Source organism: Thermobia domestica, chromosome 12, assembly GCF_964235325.1.
Source record: "Thermobia domestica chromosome 12, izTheDome1.hap1.1, whole genome shotgun sequence".
NCBI lineage: Eukaryota > Metazoa > Arthropoda > Insecta > Zygentoma > Lepismatidae > Thermobia > Thermobia domestica.
In genome coordinates this window covers 62,848,006-62,873,044 of record NC_137465.1, presented here as the reverse complement: position 1 = coordinate 62,873,044, position 25,039 = coordinate 62,848,006, and the positions used below count along the sequence as shown (strand labels likewise).

The window sequence follows — 25,039 nt, the reverse complement described above, 5'->3', positions numbered from 1 at the left end:
CTTTTTGTTAGTATTATTTTGCTATGTGTTTCTAAAGAAACACAACCCATACTATGGGTGCATGTTTTGGAAATACTGAATATATAATTTATATATTGAACTTGTGCACGATCTTGTTCGAAGAAAAAAACACTCGTTTAGCTTTCTAAAAAGACCCGCATTCTCAGAACCGTATGTCGGATATCTTAGTTTGAGTGTTTTGCGTCTTTATCCAATAACGAACTTATGAAAAACGGGACCTACTATAAACGTGGACTCCTAACTACGATCGAAATGTGAATGTGTAGTTGGAGATTCAAAGATCATCATACAAGGTCAACCCTCATTCAAGACATTATAGATTGTAGGCCATTCTCTATCACTCGTATCTCGTCTTCAGAAAGCTGGATTACAGGACCACATAACCAGCCCCGAATAGGATAACTTAGTATTTTTCCTTAAAACAAGATCTGAAGTAGTCAAATGAGAGCCTTATTTATATATTCTACATAATTTTCATTGAGATATTTATCATTAAATAAATTAAACTTTTGATGTTTCATTTTGTTGCGTTTTATTTGAACTGACGTTTCAAAGGCGATTTACTGCCTTTATCATGAGAACTATAATTAATGTTTATTTGCAATCAATTAACAGCTTTCGTTCCTAGTTTTTCTTACAGAAAGCTAACTCAAGCTTTATTGTATTTAACCAAGAGATTTTGTATATACAGCGCGAAACATCTAAAAGTACCATCTGAAATACCGAAGAAACTAGAAACGCTAGTGCTATACAATTTGCGGTAAACAGCAATATCAAATGGGGATCGTCAAACGAAAGTATCGTGTGGTAGGAAAACTATCGACAAATAAGAGCATCAGGAACGAAGTGATTTTTTTTTTCTTTTAGTGGAATGATAGACACAAACATGAATAACATGAAAGGGCACATGCGGAGAAATACAACACCGTTTGTCTCATGCTTCTAATGTGCATAGTAACAGAGATATGACAATGGGAATGTCTGTCCACTTGACCGCCAGGAGTGCGGTACCTATGAGCTGTCAGAAATCATGGAAAGATACGAAGAAACACGAACATATGGCGTTCGACAGTGAAGAAGAAAATAGGAGACATCGTCAACACTGTTCGACAGTGTATGGAACGTAATGACAATGAGCATGACAGTATGTCGAAGAATCATAGAGACTGACATGTGCAATGAGCGTCTCTGTCAAAGTGTATGTTCAAAATGGTGGCCGTCCGCTGTGATACAGGCATCGAGGCGCACACACAAAATCGTTCCACAGAATGTAGCATTGCATGTAGAATAGTCCTACAAGCTGCAATAATACGTTGTTGTATACCGTCTGGTGTTGTTGGCACATCTTGATAGACAATGTCCTTCAGTTTTCCCCAGAGAGAAAAGTCTAACAGGATAAATCTGGAAAACGAGCTGGCCATTTGACAGGTCTTCCCCGTACTATCCACCGATTGGGAAACATTTAAACATGTTCTAGTGCGTCGTGCGCTGTGAGCTGGGAATCCGTCATGTTAATTCCACATTTTCCTCCTTGTCTGAACCGGTATGACCTCTAATAATGTTGACAGTTCATTTTTTATGAGTGTGTGTATCGGGTCAGCATTCAGTGTCTCATTAATGAAAAAGACCCAAGGAGGTGTTCACCCACTATTTCACACTTTATGGACGCTGGGATTCCACTTGACGAGACCAATGTGGATTTGTTAGAGACCAAGTGCATGTTCCCTAGGTTAATGTTTCCACGATTGGTAAAGCTTGTCTCGTTGGTGAATAGGATACGAGATTAATCTGGATTGTCTTGTCATAAACCGTGCAAAACCGAACACAGTTCAAAAAATCATTCACATGTATTCCTGATGGATGGTGATATGATATGGGAGAAACTTATGTATATGCAAAAGGCGTAATACACTTCGCTGACTCATACCATCGTACCTATTGTCCCTGGTTCGATCTTCGGCCAAGTAAGTTTGTGGTGGGCAACATCGTGTCCGTCGGTTTTCTCGGGGTACTTCTGTTTCCTCCCACTTTCTTATTCCATCTATTCTTCCGTCATCATTCACTTGCTTTAATTATCGTCTCCCTTTCCTAACAGGCAAATCGTGGGACGTTAAACTGAAAAAAATCATTTCATTTTCACCACCGTCCCTAGCAATATCACGGGAGTTAATGTGTGGATTCATAGCAATAGTGGCAAGAACATTTATTGCACCCACCTCATCTGTAATTGGCTTGTTCCGCACACGTTGTCGCTGTGTTGCACTTCCGGTTTTCCTTAATTTCACAAAGAGCTTACCAAAAAGACGTCGCGATGATTGCCGTTTGTCTGGATATTTCTCTGCTTACACACGTCAGGCTTCTCAGATATTCTTCCTACATTCCCCATTGATCAGGATCATATGGAATTTTGCTGCGTTTGTAAACACCTTCACTCTTACCACTACGACTTCCTGCTATGAACTAGCACAATCTCGTGGCTCAGCAATTGGAATCTCTTCCGCGTCGAGGACTGCTCTGTCAGACACCTCAGACAGCATGCGTACCGAAGTACAAGCGGTCAAATGAGTCACTTATCTTTAGAAGCGTACTATGAGGCTCTGAGGCCGGGCCTACCCTGTTTCCTACCGTATATTTTCTTTATCTTTGGTTTCTTATAAAATAAAGTCAATACTTCAACCGGTGTACGATCTAATGTTTTAAAATGTTATTATCAAATACAACGGTGAAACATCGTTGGGCATTTTGTGTAATCGAACTGGTGACTGCAACACGTATTCTTAAATGTAAGAGTAAGTAAATTCTTATTTGCATTTTTGGATTATTGAAGTATGTATCAAGGAATATATTCTAGTATGTTTGTTATTAACACCGTTGGACACACGTTCCAAAGTTGATACCTAATGCTTGGCAGGTGCAGGAGACATAGGTAGTGCGTGATCTGATCTGAGAATACGGATTTTTTTATTGTCGAACCAAGATCGTGAAGCAAGTAAGAAGCCATTGAATTAAGAGATAGCGAATTTAAGTCTAATGCGAGAAATGATTACGTTAGGATCTGATGCATCACCCAGTTGAGCGTGCCATCTGGCCGGTCATAATCCTTTGTAGGTTGTAGTATCGGCAAATTTAGTTTAGTTTAGTTAAATTCCTTGTGTATATATTGTTTAATAAATATTAGTATCTGAATAAAATTAGAATTATTCTGTTTGTGATTTTCCGTCGTAATTCAACTTTCATTCGCATTTTCCTTACTGTGACTTATGTACCCAGGAACAGACGCGCTAATCAGTTTTCTAAACAGTAGTTGGAAAATTCGAGTTAGCTTACTTAAGAGCAATTGTAGTATCCAATTAAATTATGGGTATATGAAATACTTTTATAATTTACCTTATAGGAAGTCATTATGTATTAAGTCTTGATCCCACTTCTTTCACGTTTATGCAGATTATGCAGAAATGACCAAGCTAAGAAAAATTGCCGACCGATCTCGAGAGTGGGAGAGCGGGTGCCTGTTTTGGGAAGCGGATTGGGTGATGTAGTGGGTAATGCATCGGCACGGTATTCCGGAGGTCCCGGGTTCGAACTGCGGTCCAGTCGTTCGCTTTTTCACTCTTTGCGTTATAGTAAAATTACCCTGCACAATGTTTTTGTATAAAAAGTAGTGAAATAAATATTGTTAGTGTTCCTCATTATCCAGAAGTATATAAGTAAATAAATTAATGTTCAATTGTAGGCAACCAAGTGCTTAACAACAAACTGCAACTTGACAACATTGACTATCGTGTTAAATAGAAATTTGTAAGTGCTAGAATTACAGAAATAATATTGAACAATTTTAGCTGTTTTTATTTTTTGTAGTATTTTGAAAATCATGAAGAAATGTGTGTGGGGATAGAAAAAGGAAATGTTATAAATATTCGTAATTTACGTAGATTTACTGTCTTGTTTTCTTTCTTTTTGCAGTGATTTAAAGATTTTGCAGTGATTTAAAGATTTTGCAGTGATTTAACTGCGTTTTCAGTGATTTAAAGATAATTTGCTATATTTTAATAGAGAAATTGATGATTTTCCTATTATTATTATTCTTTTACTTAGATATTGACGAATGCAATATCCTGGGTTACTGCCGGGGTGGACGTTGCACAAACTCCCCTGGAAGTTACACTTGTATTTGTCCAGCAGGGTTTGATGTGTCATCAGATGGAAAGTTTTGCATTGGTAAGATTATAAAATGCTACTGTTGTTCACTTAATGTTTAAGTTCATTATGATATAATAATTTAAAATCTGTCATAACTATATTATTTAAAATAAATATTTGTTGTTGGAAACAGACTTCATGATGATGGTAGTTAAATTTACTAAACTGACCTTCGATTTCAATATTACATTCATAAATCATGTTTAGATCACATTAGTTTAAGATCATACGGACAGTGCTAAAGCAAATGCCCAAACAAATCCCAGCATGAATTGCTTGATTGTTATTAAATACAAGAACTCAATTCTTGAATTTTCGAACACCTGTTTCATTTAGTTAGTTATTACATTTTTGATATGAAAACTAATCTTGTCTTTGTCACAAAGAAGTTCCTTATCATTGAAGGTGGAAGCAAGTTTAAAAAAAAGATAAATAAGAGATGTAGAAGGAAAATCAAGAAATAAAGATACAAGATTTAGTTGCACTGGAATTGTAAACTGGAACTGTAAAGTTGAAGCTCAATATTGAATTCTTTAAAAAAAAATTACCATATTTCCCCTGCTTTATCCTTTCCTATCATAATAGATTATTTAAAGAAAAAGACAGACACAACAAGATCGTATTTGTAGTATTTATACCTTACTGAGTGTGAGTGCACTTTCCTTCCCCTTCGTTATTCATGATGGGGCAGCATACTTAAAATCATAGTTTTTAAGATTTGTTCTTTCTGAAGAAAGGGGGTGGAAAATGATGCTATTGCACGGGGTGGCAAAATTGTCTAGGACTAGCCCAGGTCCTTGAGTCGAAACACTTGTATATCATCATAACTAAAGTCCGAAATAATGGCAAAATAAAAGCCCGAAAATGGCTGGCAAAATTGCAAAATAAATACCCTAAAATGGCAGGTAAAATGGCAAAATAAAATAAACAAGCAATCACGAACTTTGGGGAAAAATAGATACTAAAATATGTAAAAGCTATAATAGGCTATAATTCGTTTATTAATCAAATGAAATGTTTCAATTTGCACTTTGTACTGCGTACTTGCGCAACCCGTTAAGGGACGACATCTAACAATTCATTCGCCATTCTTCTGTAGTAACAATGAAACAATAACTTAAAAACACTATCACATTTTATTCACACGCGGCTACATTACCACAAACATTCAAAGCACAAGAAATACTAAAGTGAAGTCATTTTACACTGCACTAGCAGTTTATTTTCACTTATGAAAGATTTTTCATATATTTGTTCTCTGAAATTATTAACATCTTTTTAAGATTTTCAAACAAAAGACTTTGTCTCTTGTCAGAAAGAATTCGCTTTAGATCTGAAAATGATCTTTCCACATCTACAGATGTCACTGGAGCATACTTGAAGCATGTAATTTGGGAAGGATCCATGTCACTGTCAAAAGTTGTTGCATCAGCATCACCTCCCATAACACTAGCGATGTCCTTCAATTTTCCCAAATCTGGATTAGCACTTACAACACGATCACACTTACGCCGAATGTACTCGCCCTTGTCACCAGGTGCAACACTCAGATCGTTGAGAGTATCATTGAAGATTTTCAGAGAACTAGTGAGAGTCTGTTCTTTTTCTTTTCTTTTCTTTTTTCTTTTCTTTTCTTTTCTTTTTCTTTTTCTTTCAAGCATCTGGTAACTTTGCAAAATGTGTTGCAATAAAGACTTTCTTTTTCAAGGAATTTTTCCTAAGCAAACTTTAAGCAATCTTAATTAAAGATGCATCATCCTCATCAAAAGTATCAATGATTCTTTTGATGGGTTCAAAGTTGTTAGCATAATAGAGAACAGCTGTAATCCATGTACCCCATCTCGTTAAGACAGGCTGTGGTGGAAGCGGAAGTTCAGGGGCTAATTCGCGAAACGCACTTATTCGCGAGTGAGCTTTCAGAAATACCGGTACCTTTTTCACATTTGACACAAGAAGGTCAACGTCAGGAAAATGAGAGCGAACTTCCTCTGCAATTCTATGTAGCGCGTGTGCCATGCACTTTTCATGTATGCAGCTCCATCTGTGACAAAAAGAAGGACCTTATCGTATTTTACACATTCTGGCCACAGAATACTCAGCGATTTTGTATAAACCTGTGCAATTACCGTGCCATTTACTTCTTCCATCAAAATGTTTGTGTGCTTTCCCCTCCCAAAGTTTCAACTACAACGTTGGCAATGGAACGTCCTAGAATATCGCAAGTTTCATCAATTGAAATCCATATATTTTTGTCAGCAACACTTTTACGGATATCGTCAATAGTTCTGTTGTACGCGGTATCAACGTAAGTCTTTCTCAAAGATGATTCACTGGGAACTTTTTGTTTTGTGTATTTCAAGAAAAAGTTTCTAAAGGAACATTTTCTAACTTCCATAAAGGAATGTCCGCGTTAATTAGAGCTTCACCGCAAAACTGTTAGTACGCGAAGCAGGAATCCAAGAAGATTTTGAACCTTTTCACCAGCTGATTTGCGTGTCCTTGCAGAATTGTGTTTTGCAGTGCTTAGATGGTGTGTTACAAAACGCTTTTCAGCGGAAACCACAATTTCACATAACTTACAGAACAGTACATAACCGTCTGCTGAAAATACAGTGCGCCTGAACTCACTCACAAAGTTTTCCAACTTCTGTTGCCTAGAAAGACCAGCTTTCGGCGTCTTGAAATACTGAAACACACATAAATATCATCTGTATGTCGCACGCATAAGATTCCCAATAACTGTCCATCTAACTATTTTTTGAAAGTAAGCATCTTCGTTTGTCATTCCAAGAACCGAACACTGCTTCAAAATTCCAAGAACTGAATACGCACTAGCATCCCCGCCCCTTTACTTGTCACATTCCAACGGGAATAGACTAGTTATTATCAGACACCGAGATCGCTTGGCCAGATAAGAGCGACTCAGATCTGTGGTATGCTGTCATTGGCATTTTGCCATTAATTCCGGGCTTTAATCATAACTATGTAACTCGTACAAATAAGTGAATTTTAACGAACTTAGGAAACATATATCCTAGGGCATGTAAAATTTTCGTGATACATTTTTGCAGGTACTTGACCCTGGAACCTTGCTAGAGACACTCAAATTAAAATGAAAAATACTTTTCGTACTGAAAAGTTTGGGAATATTGTGGAAATTCTCCCGAATTTAAGAGTCATGACACATGTGTGTGGATCAATCGAAAGTTTACTTCATTCTGAAGACAGTGATATACAATCCGTGAATTTAAGGACATTAATGCGCGAGCAGATCCTTTCCAGGCCTGTCGCCAGCCCCAAAATGTAGGGGGGCCTTGCTGAAGTTAGGAGGGTGGGCGATCCAACTTTATTATAGTTCATCACCATATTATAGTTCATTTGCAAGCCTACCGTGAAAATTTTAGGGGTCCCGGCTCCCCTAGGCCCCCTGGATACGTAAGTCTTTCTCCTAAATTGTATTTTGTTTTATCGATTTTGCATCACACATATGACTCAAAAATATTTTTTATCTTTTATACTTTTGCCCGTATTGCAATAATTCGAAAAACATCTCAATAGGAAGAATGTGTTATTCTCTGAGGTACAGTTTGTGAAGGTATCTGCACCCTGGGATCTACTAGAAGCACTTAAATAGGTTGATGAATTTCCATCTTCTTTAAAATTCCCAGTAAAACTTCGAATTTAGCTTCCTGAAGGTATTTGTGTGGTATTATTAGAAAGCATCCAGTCCAAAGAAGACGAAGTAGTAGGGGTCCCGTTATATTGAGCCGAGTCAGCAAAAATTTTTGTGACGTCATAGGTCAAAGGTCAATGACCTTGGCCAGGGGTCAATGACCTAGGGGTACCTAGGACCACCCCCTCTAAAATTTGGCAGGGGTACCTTGGCCCACCCCCTAAATTTTGGCAGGGGTACATAGGACCACCCCCCTTAAATTTTGGAAATTGCCAAATCTAAAAATTGGGTGTGGTAGCCTAGGACCAGGGTATGTACCTCTATCAGTATTGGGTGTCTATGTCGTTCCCTTTCATGGGTAAAAAATTGCCAAAAATTGAAATTTCGGGGGTTTTTGACCTAATTTATCCCCTTGGATGAGGTGTTATTACCTTATATAGTTATATGGGCGTATACAGGGGTTCATTACCTTTCATAAGACATGGGTATATTAATGCACCCATTGAGAAATTTGGGAGGGGTACCATGGCCCACCCCTTAAATTTTGGAAATTGCCCAATTTAAACATTGGGTATTATAGTACAGGACCCTAATATGTATCATGATAAATTTGGGTGGTCCACCTCGTCCCCTTTTAGGGGTACAAAATTGCCAAAAATATAAACGTAAGCAATACGTTATACCACGTGTTTGGTTTTCGGCCTAATTTATCTCCTTGGATGTGGTCATATTACCTTATATAGTTATATGGGCGTATACAGGGGTCCATTAGCTTTCATAACATATGGGTATATTAATGCACCCCTTGAAAAATTTGGGAGGGGTACCTTGGCCCACCCCTTAAATTTTGGAAATTGCCAAATCTAAAAATTGGGTATGGTAGCCTAGGACCATAGTATGTACCTCTATCAGTATTGGGGGTCTATGTCGTTCCCTTTTATGGGTAAAAAATTGCCAAAAAATCAAATTTTGGGGGTTTTTGACCTAATTTATCCCCTTTGATGAAGTGTTATTACCCTATATGGTTATATGGGCGTATACAGGGGTCCATTAGCTTTCATAACATATGGGTATATTAATGCACCCCTTGAAAAATTTGGGAGGGGTACCTTGGCCCACCCCTTAAGTTTTGGAAATTGCCCAATTTAAACATTGGGTATTATAGCACAGGACCCTAATATGTATCATGATAAATTTGGGTGGTCCACTTTGTTCCCTTCTAGGGTACAAAATTGCCAAAATATAAACGTAAGCAATACGTTGTACCACGTGTTTGGTTTAGACCTAAGTTATCCTCTTGGATGAGGTTCTATTACCTTATATGGTTATATGGGCGTATACAGGGTTCCATTCCCTTTCATAAGATATGGGTATTTGGTGCACCCAGGGAGGGGTACCTTAGCCCACCCTTAAATTTTGAAAATTGCCCAATTTCAACATTTGGTATTATAGTACTGGACCCTAACATGTATTATGATAAATTTGGGTGGTCCACCTCGTTCCCTTTTAGGGGTACAAAATTGCCAAAATATAAACGTAAGCAATACGTTATACCACGTGTTTGGTTTTTTGACCTAATTTATCTCCTTGGATGAGGTCCTATTACCTTATATGGTTATATGGTTATGTATAGGGGTTTATTTCCTTTCATAAGACATAGGTACATTTGTGCACCCCGGGAGGGGTACCTTGGCCCACCCCTTAAATTTTGGAAATTGCCCAATTTAAACATTTGGTATTATAGTACTGGACCCTAACATGTATTATGATAAATTTGGGTGGTCCACCTCGTTCCCTTTTAGGGGTACAAAATTGCCAAAAATATAAACGTAAGCAATACGTTGTACCACGTGTTTGGTATTTTGGCCCAATTTATCCCGTTTGATGTATTCTTATTACCTTATATGATTATATGGTTATGTATAGGAGTTTATTCCCTATCATAAGACATAGGTACATTTGTGCCCTCTGGGAGGGGTACCTTGGCCCACCCCTTAAATTTTAGAAATTGCTCATTTTATATATTTGGTATTATAGTACTGGACCCTAACATGTATTACTATAAATTTGGGTGGTTCATCTCGTTCCCTTTCACGGGTACGAAATTGCCAAATTTTAGTACAACCACGTGTTTCGTTTTTTGACCTAATTTATTCCCTTGGATGAGGTCCTATTACCTTATATGGTTATAATGTCATGTATAGGGGTCTATTTCTTATCATAAGACATAGGTACATTGATGCACCCCGGGAGGGGTACCAATGCCAACCCCCTTAAATTTTGGAAATTTTTCAATTTAAGCATTCGCTATCATAGTACATGACCTCAATATGTATCATGATAAATTTGGGTGGTCCACCTTGTTCCCTTTCATGGGTAAAAAAAATTGCCAAAATATAAACATAATCAATATGTTGCATCACGTGTTTGGTTTTTGGCCCAATTTATTCTGTTTGATGTGATCTTATTACCGTATATGGTTATATGGTCATGTATATAGGTTCATTTCCTATCATAAGACATGGGTACATTGATGCATCCTTTAAAAATTTGGGAGGGGTATTTTGGCTCATCCACTCGGTTTTAGAAATTGTTTAATATAAGCATTTGGTATCATAGTACAGGTCTCCAATATGTACCACTATAAATTTGGATGGTCCACATCGTTCCCTTTTCATAGGTAAAGAACTACCAAAAATCAAATTTCGGAGGTTATTGACCCCTATTTAGCATGTTATATGGTTTATTACCTTTATATGTTTATGTTCCCTTTTAAATTTGGGAATTATCAGATAACAAAATTCGGTAAACGTTTTCTAGGACCCATTGGTATTCCTCTTATGGCCAAATATTCAAAATGTAAAGGTTATTGACCGGCTTTATTATTGAATAAGTACAGGATTTATTACTTTTTCATAAGACACAGGTGTATTTGTGTACCAATCTTAAATTTTGGAAGGGGTACATTTCTTATTGTCGTATCAATAATTGGTAATTGGATAGTATCTCATTCATTGGGTAAATCATTATGATCACGTGATCGGTTATTGACCTATGATGGGATTAGGAGTCCAGGACATTGGTACATTGAAACTTTGTAGGATAATTTGATAATGCGTCATTGGTTTTGATTATTCCCGTCAAATATAAACGTAAGCAAGACGTTGTACCACGTGATTGTCCTTGATGAGGTAGTGTACAGGGATTCATTTCCTTTGTTGTGGTACTTCTTAAGTTTGAGTACACACACACACTTCTAGAAAACAGTTGGTTCTACTCAGGTAAACAATTGACGGACATTATTGACCTTATTGAACATATTAACTCTAAGACTTAGGTATATCAAGAGAAGTATTCTTTAAATTTGGGAATGGTGATAAACAGAATTTTAACATAAGGTGCGAAATTTGAAACAATACATTGAACTTTAGTCACAGCTCATAGTCTAAGATCATTGGTGGTGATTGATTTGAAATCTGATAGCTAACCTTATTGAATCTTATGACTCATAGACGAAAGGCAATACATGCTACAACACTGGCAAAGTTATTGTTAATGCAATTTGATTGGTTGATCACTATCTTTCGTGCAATCTGATTGGTTCAAATCTTTGCTGTATTCAGTTTTAAGTTTTGTTTAACATTTAAAAATCTTGGTTTCGTTCAACATTTTGCACTCACTGATAAATATGATCAAAACCGTTTATTTGTTAATCGAATAGTTAAAAACCGGATAAAGTTTGACGGTTAACCGTGAAACGTAAAATTTTTTAGTTTGAAATTTTTTTTGCTTGAAATTTTTTGTTTGAAACTTTTCGTTTGAAATTTTTGTTTGAAAAAATTTTTGTTTGAAAATTTTGTTTGAAATTTTTTTTGTTTGTAAATTTTTGTTTCAAAATTTTTTTGTTTAAAATTTTTTCGTTTGAAATTTTTCGTTTCCAAAATTTTTTTCTGTTTAAAAAATTTTTGTTTCAAATTTTTGTTTCAAAATTTTTTTGAAAATTTTTGTTTGAAATTTTTTGGTTGAAATTTTTCGTTTCCAAATTTTTTGTTTGAAATTTTTTGTTTCAAAATTTTTTCGTTTGAAATTTTTTGTTTGAATTTTTTTTCGTTTCAAAAATTTTGTTTCAAAGTTTGGTTTGACATTTTTTAAAAGTTTGTGCACTCATTAGTAAAGAACCGGAACTGTTAGAACAAAAACCTCTGGCAACATTGTGGTGCAATAGTACACGTCAGAACCTGGGTTTGTACTTGAAATGAAAAAACACAATTCATTGAAATGGATCATTTTATTACACTCCACATACATCCATACCAGATAGTGGTTCTGGATATTGTCGATACAATGTATTTTGAACTTCTTGCACTAGTTTGTCTTTAGCATATAATTTTAATTCCAATTGAAGTCTTTTAAGGTCTATTGCAATATCAATTGGTGGAAACTCAATGTCCATTTGATCACAAATAAACTGTTTATCAATACAGGTATGCACCCACGAACGATGTTGACAATATCTAGATACATGTTGTACAATATGCATAACACATTTTTGAAGGAATATACTTGTTTTGTTGCACACTTCCACTACATGTTTCACACACTGAAATACGCTGATGAATTTGTTCCATTCCGTTTGTGTTAGATACACCATGTTGCGAGGGACATGAAATGTACTCTTTTTACGTAACAGCACCATCTTCTCTTCGAGGACCACTTCATGATTTGAGCCTAATGATTTGACTATGGTCACATTTAGCTCATCATTCATTTGGTCGATTCGTGCCATTCTTCACAGGTCAGTTGTACACCAAATTGTTCTGCTTTGCCCAATCGAATCACTGGGTCAAATGTTCTAGCACTGATACCAATCATCACATGTTTTGTTTATTGGATAATAGCTTGCGAAGATGAACTTTTTATCGTTAGAAGTACACATCTTTCCTCCTGAAAAGCACTTGCTCAAATGATTTCACGGTATTGATTGATTTATAGAACTACGGCTGACGTCATTGGAAAGGAATGTGCTGATTCATGATTTCATCACAGTTGTTGACGTCATGCTGACCAACCACATTCATACAACTATGTCTGACGTGCTGATTCATGATTTCATCACAATGGCTGACGAATCTGGCTGTGTACTAAATTCAAGTTGATGACTTCGACCCAAGAGTCTTTTATAGCATAAAGATACAGATCCAGTATTTAAGAAACGCAGCAGTTCTTCTTGTTTTGATGGTTCCATGGGTAAATATCTTGCTGGTAAAATTATATTCTTATCATTTTCAAGCTTCACTACGATTCTTAATCCAAACTTTGTAGGGATCATTTGGCTAGCTAAGATTCTATAAGGTACATTCTGTTGTAAATCAGTAATCTTGGTAAATGATTTTATCACATCACGTGTGTTTAGAAACTGCAGACAAGTAGCCATGATGACGTTATCATGAATACTAACTCGAACGATGATGCAAAACTGATGACGTTGCATTATCGTGTTCTGACGTGTACTATTGCACCACAATGTTGCCAGAGGTTTTTGTTCTAACAGTTCCGGTTCTTTACTAATGAGTGCACAAACTTTTAAAAAATGTCAAACCAAACTTTGAAACAAAATTTTTGAAACGAAAAAAAATTCAAACAAAAAATTTCAAACGAAAAAATTTTGAAACAAAAAATTTCAAACAAAAAATTTGGAAACGAAAAATTTCAAACAAAAAATTTCAAACAAAAATTTTCAAAAAAATTTTGAAACAAAAATTTGAAACAAAAATTTTTTAAACAGAAAAAAATTTTGGAAACGAAAAATTTCAAACGAAAAAATTTTAAACAAAAAATTTTGAAACAAAAATTTACAAACAAAAAAAATTTCAAACAAAATTTTCAAACAAAAATTTTTTCAAACAAAAATTTCAAACGAAAAGTTTCAAACAAAAAATTTCAAGCAAAAAAAATTTCAAACTAAAAAATTTTACGTTTCACGGTTAACCGTCAAACTTTATCCGGTTTTTAACTATTCGATTAACAAATAAACGGTTTTGATCATATTTATCAGTGAGTGCAAAATGTTGAACGAAACCAAGATTTTTAAATGTTAAACAAAACTTAAAACTGAATACAGCAAAGATTTGAACCAATCAGATTGCACGAAAGATAGTGATCAACCAATCAAATTGCATTAACAATAACTTTGCCAGTGTTGTAGCATGTATTGCCTTTCGTCTATGAGTCATAAGATTCAATAAGGTTAGCTATCAGATTTCAAATCAATCACCACCAATGATCTTAGACTATGAGCTGTGACTAAAGTTCAATGTATTGTTTCAAATTTCGCACCTTATGTTAAAATTCTGTTTATCACCATTCCCAAATTTAAAGAATACTTCTCTTGATATACCTAAGTCTTAGAGTTAATATGTTCAATAAGGTCAATAATGTCCGTCAATTGTTTACCTGAGTAGAACCAACTGTTTTCTAGAAGTGTGTGTGTGTACTCAAACTTAAGAAGTACCACAACAAAGGAAATGAATCCCTGTACACTACCTCATCAAGGACAATCACGTGGTACAACGTCTTGCTTACGTTTATATTTGACGGGAATAATCAAAACCAATGACGCATTATCAAATTATCCTACAAAGTTTCAATGTACCAATGTCCTGGACTCCTAATCCCATCATAGGTCAATAACCGATCACGTGATCATAATGATTTACCCAATGAATGAGATACTATCCAATTACCAATTATTGATACGACAATAAGAAATGTACCCCTTCCAAAATTTAAGATTGGTACACAAATACACCTGTGTCTTATGAAAAAGTAATAAATCCTGTACTTATTCAATAATAAAGCCGGTCAATAACCTTTACATTTTGAATATTTGGCCATAAGAGGAATACCAATGGGTCCTAGAAAACGTTTACCGAATTTTGTTATCTGATAATTCCCAAATTTAAAAGGGAACATAAACATATAAAGGTAATAAACCATATAACATGCTAAATAGGGGTCAATAACCTCCGAAATTTGATTTTTGGTAGTTCTTTACCTATGAAAAGGGAACGATGTGGACCATCCAAATTTATAGTGGTACATATTGGAGACCTGTACTATGATACCAAATGCTTATATTAAACAATTTCTAAAACCGAGTGGATGAGCCAAAATACCCCTCCCAAATTTTTAAAGGATGCATCAATGTACCCATGTCTTATGATAGGAAATGAACCTATATACATGACCATATAACCATATACGGTAATAAGATCACATCAAACAGAATAAATTGGGCCAAAAACCAAACACGTGATGCAACATATTGATTATGTTTATATTTTGGCAATTTTTTTTACCCATGAAAGGGAACAAGGTGGACCACCCAAATTTATCATGATACATATTGAGGTCATGTACTATGATAGCGAATGCTTAAATTGAAAAATTTCCAAAATTTAAGGGGGTTGGCATTGGTACCCCTCCCGGGGTGCATCAATGTACCTATGTCTTATGATAAGAAATAGACCCCTATACATGACATTATAACCATATAAGGTAATAGGACCTCATCCAAGGGAATAAATTAGGTCAAAAAACGAAACACGTGGTTGTACTAAAATTTGGCAATTTCGTACCCGTGAAAGGGAACGAGATGAACCACCCAAATTTATAGTAATACATGTTAGGGTCCAGTACTATAATACCAAATATATAAAATGAGCAATTTCTAAAATTTAAGGGGTGGGCCAAGGTACCCCTCCCAGAGGGCACAAATGTACCTATGTCTTATGATAGGAAATAAACTCCTATACATAACCATATAATCATATAAGGTAATAAGAATACATCAAACGGGATAAATTGGGCCAAAATACCAAACACGTGGTACAACGTATTGCTTACGTTTATATTTTTGGCAATTTTGTACCCCTAAAAGGGAACGAGGTGGACCACCCAAATTTATCATAATACATGTTAGGGTCCAGTACTATAATACCAAATGTTTAAATTGGGCAATTTCCAAAATTTAAGGGGTGGGCCAAGGTACCCCTCCCGGGGTGCACAAATGTACCTATGTCTTATGAAAGGAAATAAACCCCTATACATAACCATATAACCATATAAGGTAATAGGACCTCATCCAAGGAGATAAATTAGGTCAAAAAACCAAACACGTGGTATAACGTATTGCTTACGTTTATATTTTGGCAATTTTGTACCCCTAAAAGGGAACGAGGTGGACCACCCAAATTTATCATAATACATGTTAGGGTCCAGTACTATAATACCAAATGTTGAAATTGGGCAATTTTCAAAATTTAAGGGTGGGCTAAGGTACCCCTCCCTGGGTGCACCAAATACCCATATCTTATGAAAGGGAATGGAACCCTGTATACGCCCATATAACCATATAAGGTAATAGAACCTCATCCAAGAGGATAACTTAGGTCTAAACCAAACACGTGGTACAACGTATTGCTTACGTTTATATTTTGGCAATTTTGTACCCTAGAAGGGAACAAAGTGGACCACCCAAATTTATCATGATACATATTAGGGTCCTGTACTATAATACCCAATGTTTAAATTGGGCAATTTCCAAAACTTAAGGGGTGGGCCAAGGTACCCCTCCCAAATTTTTCAAGGGGTGCATTAATATACCCATATGTTATGAAAGCTAATGGACCCCTGTATACGCCCATATAACCATATAGGGTAATAACACTTCATCAAAGGGGATAAATTAGGTCAAAAACCCCCAAAATTTGATTTTTTGGCAATTTTTTACCCATAAAAGGGAACGACATAGACCCCCAATACTGATAGAGGTACATACTATGGTCCTAGGCTACCATACCCAATTTTTAGATTTGGCAATTTCCAAAATTTAAGGGGTGGGCCAAGGTACCCCTCCCAAATTTTTCAAGGGGTGCATTAATATACCCATATGTTATGAAAGCTAATGGACCCCTGTATACGCCCATATAACTATATAAGGTAATATGACCACATCCAAGGAGATAAATTAGGCCGAAAACCAAACACGTGGTATAACGTATTGCTTACGTTTATATTTTTGGCAATTTTGTACCCCTAAAAGGGGACGAGGTGGACCACCCAAATTTATCATGATACATATTAGGGTCCTGTACTATAATACCCAATGTTTAAATTGGGCAATTTCCAAAATTTAAGGGGTGGGCCATGGTACCCCTCCCAAATTTCTCAATGGGTGCATTAATATACCCATGTCTTATGAAAGGTAATGAACCCCTGTATACGCCCATATAACTATATAAGGTAATAACACCTCATCCAAGGGGATAAATTAGGTCAAAAACCCCCGAAATTTCAATTTTTGGCAATTTTTTACCCATGAAAGGGAACGACATAGACACCCAATACTGATAGAGGTACATACCCTGGTCCTAGGCTACCACACCCAATTTTTAGATTTGGCAATTTCCAAAATTTAAGGGGGGTGGTCCTATGTACCCCTGCCAAAATTTAGGGGGTGGGCCAAGGTACCCCTGCCAAATTTTAGAGGGGGTGGTCCTAGGTACCCCTAGGTCATTGACCCCTGGCCAAGGTCATTGACCTTTGACCTATGACGTCACAAAAATTTTTGCTGACTCGGCTCAATATAACGGGACCCCTACTACTGACGATATACAATATATAAATCTAAGTTTAATTAGTGTACAGCAGCTTCCTAAGTGAAAGTCTAAGCGTAGTCTTAAAAAAATATATATTTTCAAAGAAGTATTACTGAAATAAAGTGTGATTTTAAGTCAGATCAGATCAAAAAAGAAAAATAAATCATGTGAGCTTATGCTTATTTTGTGAAACTAACTAGAAACTGTCATATATTGTATTATACAAAATTTATTTGTTTTCTTCTTCAGATCATGACGAATGTAGTGAGACCGGAATGTGTGCCAATGGCATTTGCATTAACATGGATGGTTCTTTCAAGTGTCAATGCAAGGAAGGATATGTTTTATCTCCAACCGGACATTCTTGTATTGGTAAAGTAATGTACATATACTTATCTATGTTTTGTGCAGTATTAGATATTTCTATTTAGAATACTATTAACAGTACAATATTTATATTTTATGAATGTTCTTTTAATTAGTCGTTTAGGTTAGTACCACGGAAGGGGTTAGCCCCCCTTGTGGAAGAGTAAATTTAGAATCGATTTATAGAGGAAATATAAAGCCATTGGTTCTTTTTCTGTGTATTTGTGATTTTAACTATCAATAAGCTGCAAAGCGTCTGCGGTTTGTAACATGAGGCAGGATGAATAAGTAATTATGATTTCCTCTATTTGATGAAGTAATGGTTATATTTATTTTCGTGTTAAATAATACTGATAAATTTAATTATTGTTTAAATAATCTTAAATAGATTTATTCTCAGTAAGTATACAAAGATTTTTGTGCAAGGAGACGTTTAACCCAAAATATTTTACATTATTTTCAATATGATTGAAGAGTTGCAGTAAATTATTAGGAAACCAAATTGTAATGTTGGCCATTAAAAATTACAAATTGGAAAGGAGAAAGTTGGCAGTATCAAATTTAATATACAGATATTTTATGGTAGATGGTTAAAACAATTACGAATACTGTTCTATACGACATGCGATGACCACTGGAAGCCTAACGAAATATAGATATTACGTAGAGGGTTGCGTGGAGTCCCATAGACGTAAATAATGCTACTAGGCATATAACAATCCACACAGTTTCACATGTTAAGTTCACGTGTTGCGTGTTGTATTCGCAGTTCCCTTACGTGCGGGTCATGGAGTAGATATATTCAATAGATAAGATAATAATTGAAAGCATAGAGCTCCATTGTATATGATTAGCATACGCTATCTCGGGACAGGAGATTCGGGTGCGATTCCCGCTGGGACTTTGTGTGGTTTAAATCTAATGTTAAGCTGTAGGTCCCGTCTTATATAGTCCAGTTACTGAAAAGAGAAGTTAAAATCAACCAGTAATCAATTGAACGCGTGATCTAAGGAAGTAGTGGAACATGGTGTCCATCTAGGAATTGTTGGATACTTGCGCAGTTCTGTTACAAAGTGATCTCATTCGTGTACTGCAGAAGTGAAACCACAACAGGGTTCAACAACTCTGTGATATAGCGATGGCTGGTTAAAGTCCTTTCAATGCGTATTGGACGCAAGTGTCATCCTATATTGTAGTGGTTTCGGGCGTGTCCCACCCAGTCTATCTCTGCGGCACTTCCAGACTCGGGTACGTCCATTATAGTATTGCAGACAAATGTGGTATTCATTGAAACAGAGAATTCATGCCATCTGGTTCAGCAAAAGATATTTCTCGGCAGGTTACGGCCACCAACTTTTATAGTGTGCAATCAAAAGATACCACATCAATGGACATCGTGAAAAAAAAAAAAAGTGCCTACAACTCCAGACGTCAAAACGCACGTTTGAGTACGGGCCGTTGTTGAATATTCTCGAATCCTTACACAAATATTCATGATATAACTGTACGATCTGCAACATATATGCACAATAGATACTATGAATGTACGGTGGTTTAATTCTTGCTTGTACCCGTACAAGATACTAATCCATGGACACCGGAAGGGTTACGGTTTCGTTTTATTTTGGTCTCAGTAAGTTTCGGAATGTTATTCGGCTTCCAAGTACCTATGAGCAAAGAACGGAAGATAAGAGTTACCTGCACCATACTTTGCCAGCAACGCAAACATTGATAATAGTAATAAGAAGAAAATATTAACTTACAACATAGAAAATATCGACATAGAAAATATTAACTTACAAACTATCATATAACATTGTAAATTTCTTTTTTTAGAAAGAGCTCAAACAACAGGTTTTATTTTAGTGTAATTTTATTATTAATTTTCATTGATATTCATTTTCCTACTTTATTAACACAACACTAATCTTGATTCACAGATAACAGTCACATCAAGGAAATATTATATATTTAACATTTACTAAACTGTATTATAATTTCTGACCAAAACGACACGTGTTATTACTAATCTGTGTTACAGTTTCTGACCACAGCAGATACTTGTTATTACTAATCTGTGTACAGTTTCTGGCCGAAACAAACACCTGTTATTACTAATCTGTGTTACAGTTTCTGACGAAAACAAACACTTGCTATTACTAATCTGTGTTACAGTGAAAACAAACAGTTACTAATCTGTGTTACAGTTTCTGACGAAAAAATACACTTGTTATTACTAATCTGTGTTACAGTTTCTGACCACAACCAACACTTGTTATTACTAACCTGTGTTACAGTTTCTGACCACAACCAACACTTGTTATTACTAATCTGTACTACAGTTTTTGACTAAAACAAATACTTGTTATTACTAACCTGTGGTACAGTTTCTGACCACAACCAACACTTGTTATTACTAATCTGTGTTACAGTTTCTGACCACAACCAACACTTGTTATTACTAATCTGTGTTACAGTTTCTGACCACAACCAACACTTGTTATTACTAATCTGTGTTACAGTTTCTGACCACAACCAACACTTGTTATTACTAATCTGTGTTACAGTTTCTGACCACAACCAACACTTGTTATTACTAATCTGTACTACAGTTTTTGACTAAAACAAATACTTGTTATTACTAACCTGTGGTACAGTTTCTGACCACAACCAACACTTGTTATTACTAATCTGTGTTACAGTTTCTGACCACAACCAACACTTGTTATTACTAATCTGTGTTACAGTTTCTGACCACAACCAACACTTGTTATTACTAATCTGTGTTACAGTTTCTGACCACAACCAACACTTGTTATTACTAATCTGTGTTACAGTTTCTGACCACAACCAACACTTGTTATTACTAATCTGTGTTACAGTTTCTGACCACAACCAACACTTGTTATTACTAATCTGTGTTACAGTTTCTGACCACAACCAACACTTGTTATTACTAATCTGTGTTACAGTTTCTGACCACAACCAACACTTGTTATTACTAATCTGTGTTACAGTTTCTGACCACAACCAACACTTGTTATTACTAATCTGTACTACAGTTTTTGACTAAAACAAATACTTGTTATTACTAACCTGTGGTACAGTTTCTGACCACAACCAACACTTGTTATTACTAATCTGTGTTACAGTTTCTGACCACAACCAACACTTGTTATTACTAATCTGTGTTACAGTTTCTGACCACAACCAACACTTGTTATTACTAATCTGTACTACAGTTTTTGACTAAAACAAATACTTGTTATTACTAACCTGTGGTACAGTTTCTGACCACAACCAACACTTGTTATTACTAATCTGTGTTACAGTTTCTGACCACAACCAACACTTGTTATTACTAATCTGTGTTACAGTTTCTGACCACAACCAACACTTGTTATTACTAATCTGTGTTACAGTTTCTGACCACAACCAACACTTGTTATTACTAATCTGTGTTACAGTTTCTGACCACAACCAACACTTGTTATTACTAATCTGTACTACAGTTTTTGACTAAAACAAATACTTGTTATTACTAACCTGTGGTACAGTTTCTGACCACAACCAACACTTGTTATTACTAATCTGTGTTACAGTTTCTGACCACAACCAACACTTGTTATTACTAATCTGTGTTACAGTTTCTGACCACAACCAACACTTGTTATTACTAATCTGTGTTACAGTTTCTGACCACAACCAACACTTGTTATTACTAATCTGTGTTACAGTTTCTGACCACAACCAACACTTGTTATTACTAATCTGTGTTACAGTTTCTGACCACAACCAACACTTGTTATTACTAATCTGTGTTACAGTTTCTGACCACAACCAACACTTGTTATTACTAACCTGTGTTACAGTTTCTGACCACAACCAACACTTGTTATTACTAATCTGTACTACAGTTTTTGACTAAAACAAATACTTGTTATTACTAACCTGTGTTACAGTTTCTGACCACAACCAACACTTGTTATTACTAATCTGTACTACAGTTTTTGACTAAAACAAATACTTGTTATTACTAACCTGTGGTACAGTTTCTGACCACAACCAACACTTGTTATTACTAATCTGTGTTACAGTTTCTGACCACAACCAACACTTTGTTACTAACCTGTGTTACAGTTTCTGACGAAAACAAACACTTTGTTACTAATCTGTGTTACAGTTTCTGACCACACCAACATTTACTAACCAGTGTTACAGTTTCTGACCACAACCAACACTTACTAATCTGTGTTACAGTTTTTGGCCAAAACAAACACTTACTAATCTATGTTACAGTTTCTGGCCAAAACAAACACTTACTAATCTGTGTTACAGTTTCTGGCCAAAACAAACACTTACTAATCTGTGTTACAGTTTCTGACCACAACCAACACTTGCTAATCTGTGTTACAGTTTCTGGCCACAACCAACATCTGCTAATCTATGTTACAGTTTCTGACCAAAACCAACACTTACTAATCTGTGTTACAGTTTCTGACCAAAACCAACACTTACTAATCTTTTACAGTTTCTGGCCAAAACCAACACTTACTAATCTGTGTTACAGTTCTAATCTGTGTTATAGTTTCTGACCAAAACAAACATTTGATTTTACGAATCTGTGTTACAGTTTTGGCAATATATCATTGCCGTCATCGCATAATATGTCTAATAATGGAAATAACATCTTGCTGAAAGTGTAACGTAGATTAGTAATAATAAGTGTTTGTTTGGTCAGGTCTTATTTTTAAGGTGCAATCTTTAGTTCTGAAGCTAGAGGGGGCAGTATTGAGAATACTCCTCCAATAATAATTAAGTACCGTAAGTAAAACTTTGTAAGTAGAAAGAGTAAAAATTTGAAATAGAGAAAAAGTAGTCTGAATTTATCTAACTAAAAAAAGGATGTACAGAAAAATCAAGCAACAAATTACGAAACAAAACCAATCAAATCAAAGAAAAGAATATTTTGTGAGTTACTGAATACAGAGTTTCGAAAAAGATTCATCAAACATTTTAGAATGTTTCATTTTGCACAAAGCAGAAACGTAAAAATTAGTTAAAAGCAATAAAAATCGTACTTATAAGCGCTTGAAATGTTGGTAAGATGAAAAGAGAAAACTAGCTGGATGGAACAAAAAAATAGTGAGGATGTTTCAGTAAAGTTATGGAAGGGCGAATAGTACAGGAGGTAATTTGTAAACATATTCACTATGTCTAATTGTTAATGTATTATTAATTGAGAACCATTTCAACAAAACTCAACAAACGCCATTTTTTTTTCAAAATGCATCTTTTAACGGATTCTGGTACTTTAATGTGAGCTCACACAATGACTAACTGAAAATACGACGAAATTGAATATTTGCCGTTGTGAAAGGCGCCTGAATGTAACAAATTTTCACAAAACTTGACATCTCCATTTTTCAAGATTCTACAATTGTCTTAGTTTTTCCAGATTATTTTCCAATACATGGGCATAACTTTTTGCCTACTGACAGGGTTTTTGGCCTTATTGAAAAAGAACTAAGAAAACACGAAACAGTCACTCTGTCCTCAGAATATTATGACATTTTGGGAAAGTTTAGGGAGGTTGAAGTTTGGGGTAGAAGCTGGTATAGTTACGATATGAAGTCAATCTCCAAATGTTTAATGAAATCCAAATTGCCTTTTAAGATATCTGAGATAAGACTACTGCATTATGTAAGAAGACCTAAGACCAAGGCACAATGCCTTTTTCAAAATACTTACTTTGCCTCACCGATAGACGTTGCGGTGCTTAAACCTGCAAAGAGAAGTGCTTCAATAATGTTTGGAACACCTCAACTTCCATCAGTGAATCATGTAAGCAAAAGTAAAACTAATGACGTGAAGAAGTTGATGTCTTATTTTGACAATGATTCAGAAGAAAGTGAACAGTTCTATTCAAAAGTTGTATAAATTAATGCTAGTGATACTGAAGACAAAATTCTATATTATGAAGAACCTCTGCATTACAAAGGACTGTGTTCATGTGTTGTTTTCATACAGCATTAAAAATCCTAACATTGTATTATGTACTATTGCTTTAATTGTCGTTTCACTATATGACTGTGAGTTTCATAATAGGTTTTAAATGTGAGAAACAGATTTTGTTACTGTGGAAACTTCTGTTCATGTGTTAACTTAAAAGAAAAATATAAATTTACTACGACACTGTTAACTTCATATTCTGATATTATCTACAAAATGTAATATATTTGATTTTAAATGCTTAGAATATATATTTATACCACCTGGCTTAATAAAATAAAGAAGAAACGTGCATAAAAAAGTGGATATGTTGAGTTTTGTAAAAATTTGTAATTTCTAACTTTTTTTCCTGAATAAAAGCTGAGTGATGAATTTCAATTATTCCTTCATCAATCCCTATCTACATGGGCGACCAGTATTAAATATTTGAAATCTTTTGAATCAACGACATTGAGTACAACTTCAAAAATCTCTCCTGTATTTTTTTTTTTTTTTTTTTAAATTGCGTTTGTTGAGTTTTGTTAAAATGGTCCTCAATTGTGCTGTTACGGTATTCCATGACACATTCCTCAGTAGAAATGGTTAACTAATATACAACTCATCTAACTTCTTAGAATTTCATCGTGCACTGTTACCTTTGATAATGTAGTAATATAAATTCCTTGTCCTTGAGCGTTTTTATTTTAATATCTCCTTGCTATGAAAAAGTTACACTTCCTTTCAGAGAGCCTTAAGCAATTTTGTGCTTGTTTGTAAAAATTGTACTAACTTCTAATAAGCACTGTAAAGATGCTATTGTATTCTTAAATCTATGTTAAATATTATTTGTACCTTAAACTTAGATCATTACACACTTCTTTAACTACCATGGAACTATTCAAGACATTAATATTTTAATTATGTAATAAATACTTAACTAACTTATTATGAAGACTCGAACTATCACTTTGTTGAATACTTTTTTCGGTTTGGTAGTGTATTACAGTTAATAGTACATTAAATAATAGAGCAGTAAATAAAAGGTTAAGTTTACAAGTTACTATAAACGTAGGTTAATTTATATTCTTAAATAATACAAAAAGTACTTGAAAAGAAGAAAAGCTGGTTA

The 25,039-nt window shown here is 35.1% G+C and overlaps 1 protein-coding gene across 1 annotated transcript in view; it reads left to right on the top strand.

Annotated features, from left to right (window-relative positions):
- LOC145666486 (fibrillin-2-like) overlaps nucleotides 1–25,039 on the top strand; it is a gene marked incomplete in the record, with an annotated part of 450,634 nt that overhangs the window by 251,700 nt on the left and 173,895 nt on the right. The window contains 2 exon segments of the mRNA XM_081733749.1: nucleotides 4,117–4,239; nucleotides 17,803–17,925. Coding sequence (XP_081589875.1) covers nucleotides 4,117–4,239; nucleotides 17,803–17,925 — 246 coding nt within the window.